General features: G+C 38.8%; 1 protein-coding gene across 2 annotated transcripts; it reads right to left on the reverse strand.

The window, feature by feature from the left end:
* Positions 1 to 1,556: 1,556 nt before the first annotated feature.
* On the reverse strand, positions 1,557 to 3,939 carry LOC147623410 (uncharacterized). Of its 2 annotated transcripts, none has more exons than XM_086821862.1 (4): positions 2,671 to 3,939; positions 2,423 to 2,527; positions 2,037 to 2,124; positions 1,557 to 1,885 (listed from the first exon to the last, which is right to left on the reverse strand). In XM_086821862.1, the coding sequence occupies exons 1-4, from the start codon at positions 3,076 to 3,078 to the stop codon at positions 1,851 to 1,853; spliced, it is 636 nt and encodes a 211-aa protein (XP_086677988.1). In that variant the 5' UTR covers positions 3,079 to 3,939; the 3' UTR covers positions 1,557 to 1,850. The 2 variants fall into 2 exon arrangements, with proteins under 2 accessions (XP_086677988.1, XP_086677989.1); XM_086821863.1 differs by having other exon boundaries at positions 2,053 to 2,124; positions 2,671 to 3,321.
* Between the last annotated feature and the right edge of the window lie 840 nt (positions 3,940 to 4,779).

Consider the following 4,779-nt stretch of genomic DNA (forward strand, 5'->3'; position numbering starts at 1 on the left):
ATGCTTGCCAAGAAAACGAAGGAAAAAATCACAAAAAATCAAGAGGAAACCATGCACCAAAACAGGTGGGTTACTAAAGAAGAATCCCTCTTAGCCAACCACAATAAGAATCTCTCTGATTACATCACCGTCTTGACTGCAGCTAAATGTTAGATTGAATTTTGATGTCAAAGTAACCTTGTATCTCATGTCTAATAAAGAAAATAGGAGTTATGCTTCGTTGTAGTTCTCTTCTTATAATATTATCTGTCGTTTCTATTTTTTTTCATTGCCATAGGTGTTTTCTAATGAATCACCAATGCAATGAATGTATAAAACTACACCAAATGCAATGCACAATGTCTCCTCATGAAAGTTGATTCACTTGCAATTTTTGGAAAAAAAAAAGCTTATGATTTAGAACAAACAAGGTGCAACTAAAAAACTTGAGTCAAACTCTAGCATGAGAACATTAAATCTTTTTTTAGTAAAGTAGTCAAATCTTAGCTATATATTAAAGCTCACTATTGAGAGAAAACAACACTCTTTAGTCTTTTCTTTTACTCTTATATTGGGACTTAAAAGCTCCTCTCAATATAAACAAATGAAGCCGTGGATCTCCTCACATTATATCATTGTAGCATTTTACCACTTGCACTTACATGGTTGCCAATTTCTTCTTTGAGCTCTAGTTGGGCTTTTTATCCCATGATTTTGTCACGTTGACACATTGCAACTCATAGACCCTTTAGTCTTTTGGAGGTGTTAATAGCTCTCTCTCTCTCTCTCTCTCTCTCTCTCTCTACACTTTTTCAATGCTTTTGTTTCCACGTTCACAAGCTACACATGCATGTAACACATGTTCGTCTCATTGGGTCTTTTGTAGACATTTAATTTAATAAAATACTTCTCTCTCTCTCTCTCTCTCTCTCTCTCTCACACACACACACACACACATGCACAGACATGCAAACCTAGACAAAGACATAGACACAGACACTCAAAAAGACACAAACACAATTGTTTCATGGATTTGTGCTGCATGCATCACTTTCATGCTTCTTTCATTTGCATTGGAACCCCCACTTAACAAAGTGTGTCTCTCTCTTCGATGCGTGCACACACACACACACACACACACACACACACACACACATACTCTTATTGTTTCATGGAATTGCTTAACAAAGTGTCTCTCGCTCTCGCTCTCTCTCATGCGCGCGCGCACACACACACACACACACACATACTCTTATTGTTTCATGGAATTGCTTAACAAAGTGTCTCTCGCTCTCGCTCTCTCTCATGCATGCACGCACGCACACACACACTCTTATTTTTTCATGGAATTGCGTAACTTTCATGCTTCTTAAATCTCTCTCTCTCTCTCTCTCTCTCTCTCTCTCTCTCATAGCGTTCACGAAAAACCAAGGTTTAGTGTCAGACGAATGGCAAATTTTGAAAAATAACCCTCAAATTTCAAAATAACAATTCACAAAAAACCTACAAATTTTAAGGGATTTTAGTTATAATTTTGCTAAAGACCTTTAAAATTTAGGAAAAAACCTACAGAAATTTGAGGCTGAAGGTTTTTTGAATTGTTGGAAAAAATGTTTTCTGCGTGCGAACATCTAGTTTCATTAGATTGTGCCACCACTGGTATGGCACTTTTATTCTTGTTTCACTGGCATTGGATAGGTTAACAAGACTAGCTGCCTAAAAGAGGATGGAAATAGATACACTTGCAACCCGCGATTTGATCATACATAGATCCCTCTTAGAGTCTCTCAAATGGTGACACGGAAGCATCGGCACAAGCCCTTGTTCTTAGGGACCATGCTATGCTAATTTAGGGCTACTTGTTGAGAGAGTCATGGATGTCTCGTGCGCATTATTTGCCAAACATCTGCGATCACAACAAAGTGGTGTTTTGGCGTTTACATTTTTAATTAATAATAATGAGAATAGAACAAGGCTTTATTTGAATATAATTATAATTTACAAAGCTGTTTTTTTTGGGTACAAAAATTAGGGGGTTTGCATCGAGAAAAGCTTACTGTACAGTTCCTCCACCTTGAATTCCAATGCTTGGATATAGCTGACAATCACCTTCAGCATCTCTTCCTCACTTGCTCTCCCCGTCAACTAATTTAATTTGCACAAAAAGTAAAAGCTCAATTTAAAAAAAAAGCAGCCCACAATGACAAACAAACAATAAAAAAACACTGTTAAAAAATAGGGTTTAATATATATATATATATATATATAGGCTCTTAAAAAACGGAATTTCCGCGTTTCATTTAAAATGTAAAATCAGTTCGCAAGTAATTTCTGGGCTCCTTGCACTAACTAATAATCAGCAGAAGAAGGTATAGATAGACATTATTTTTTTATGGCATTTTAAAAAAACACCAAAATGTGGATGATTTAATTAATTCTATACCTCTTTGAGGCGTGGTATGAGCGCCTCTAGAACCTTGAACCGCTTAGAAACATCGTCGGTAGAAGCTTCTGGGCCTGCCCTTTGATGGGCATCCACCTCATGTAGCTAAAGCCAAGGTTTGGAAATTATTATTAAAAAAATTGCAGATTAGAACAATACAAATCGATAATTCGACTCTAAATAGTAAGAATCATTAAAAAAAAGAAATTAAAATTTGGACTTTATTTTGCTCGAAAAAAAAAGGGTACCTTTTCTAATGGAGAGCTAGTAGCTGTGTCTTCAAGGTCAGGTGATATGAAGGCCGCTGCTGCGTGGCCGTGCCTAAATTTTTTTAATTTACGGCAATTAATTATTGCAGGCTTAATACTGGCAAATCTCTTGGGTCTTAGGAGGGGGTGGCCTTGTAAACCATTCCCATTATGGAAACGATTAGCACTAATACAAGGGCCCGAAGAAGCATCCGAGACTGTGGAGCCGCAATTGCTCTCCTGATTGGGCACACCTTTACACTGTCTCAAACTGCACTTTACAACAATATTATCATTATTATTACCAATAATATCATCGCTTTGTAGCAGCAGGCTCTCTGAGTTGCAGCCACACGACGACGTGTTTAGATACGTGGTCCAACCAGACTCCGACACCTCGACCGCCATGATATTGATATCAAATTGCAGCCTGCTTGCTCTCAGCACTATTTCGCCCTCAAACCTTCGAATTCTTTCCTTAACTAAGGTTCCCAGAACCCAATTAAATTCTGTCTTTGGAGGCAGGGATTATATTAATCGGCATTCACTTCTACATACAAGCTAAGATATCTTCTAGACGGGAGAGGCAAGGCAGACTTATATCATTAGAAAACCAAGAAAATATACTCTTATAGTTCTTGTATTAGCTAGAGATTTAGCTAGAGATTTGAGAGAGAGAGTCTTCGGTTCTTGTATCAGAGAATTAAGAGGAGACAGACACAGAGAGACAGAGAGAGAGGGAGGTGTGTGTGTGTGAGAGAGAGGGAGGTGTGTGTGTGTGTGAGAGAGAGAGAGAGTGAGTTTGTGAGAGGGAGGTGTGGGTGGGTGTGTGTGTGTTTGTGAGAGAGAGAGATCACAAGGAGGGAAGGTAGAAAGCAAGGCCCCCAACCCTGCAAAAGAAAGAAAGTTGCTATAATTACCCACGTGACCTTAATCAAAAAAATGAAAAAAGAAGTGTCTACAGTCTTCACTCCACACTCTTCCTTTCCACAAGGCTTCTTACCATGTCGTAACCGGAGCTTCTTGTCTCCCAAATGAGGTCCCTCCCAACCTCTTATGGCCCGTCCTGTGCTTGCTGTGTACGCTCTCACCACTAGATCATAATGGCAAGTTGCACAAAGTGTAAGGCTTACCATGCTTCTCTTTCAAGAGCAACTCTTAGAATTTTCTAGCTCTAGATGACACGGGCCAGGCCTGAATCCAATTGATGCTCTCACCAGCACCTTTGATGCCATCATGATCATGACATTCCTATTGTAGAAAAGGCACACACTTTTTTAACTCCACAAAGCTAGTGGCTCATGCTTCCAAATTTCACACTGCCTCCACCCCCCCCAAAAAAAAACAAAAAAAAAACACACACACACACACCCCCCCTTTAAAAAAGAAAAAGAAAAAAGCAAACAAATGGAAAAGGGGAGGAATACCAACTTTTGGGGGAGATCTCCCGTGCCCAAGTTTGTGGACAAGAAGTCTCCCCTGCCCAAGTTTGTGGACAAGGAGTCTCCCACGTCCATCTCCTGCTGCCTCCAAATTTTAAGGAGAAAACTCAGATTTTCCTATATGCAATGCATAAAGGGACCTAATCATATTTCGAGCATCCAAAATGTAAGATGATATTTTGGGCCAAAACAATATATAGTAGCTTCACACATTAAAGTGCCCAATCTTCAAACAAGGGGAATTTTGCTAATTTGAGATTATCCATACTCACAAAGTTTAGAAAGTGTTAGTCGACAAGAGGAAACATTAGATTGTTTTTTTTTTGGCTGATTCGAGATTATTTATACACTTGACTCCATCCAAAGTTTAGGAAGTCTTTAGTCAACAACCACCCCATGCCCAGTTTATTCCACCCAAAGTTTAGGAAGTCATAGTCAACAACTACCTCATGCCCAGTTTGTTCAAACTTCATTACCAGAGGAGGTTGGTTGAAACCAAATGGGCATACATTTCAATCCAATTACATGTGTTTCTTGCCCCACAAATCAACAATCTTATTTATTATATTTGCATGCCATAAGATTGGCGATGCAGATTACATAAATCTGTGAGTCTGGATGGTTTTGTTAGATTAATTGATAATCACTTCTTTTTGCAACCCATAAA

The sequence above is a fragment of the Cibotium barometz genome, chromosome 27, assembly GCF_041138505.1.
Source record: "Cibotium barometz isolate CiBa-2024 chromosome 27, ASM4113850v1, whole genome shotgun sequence".
NCBI classification, from domain to species: Eukaryota; Viridiplantae; Streptophyta; class Polypodiopsida; order Cyatheales; family Cibotiaceae; genus Cibotium; species Cibotium barometz.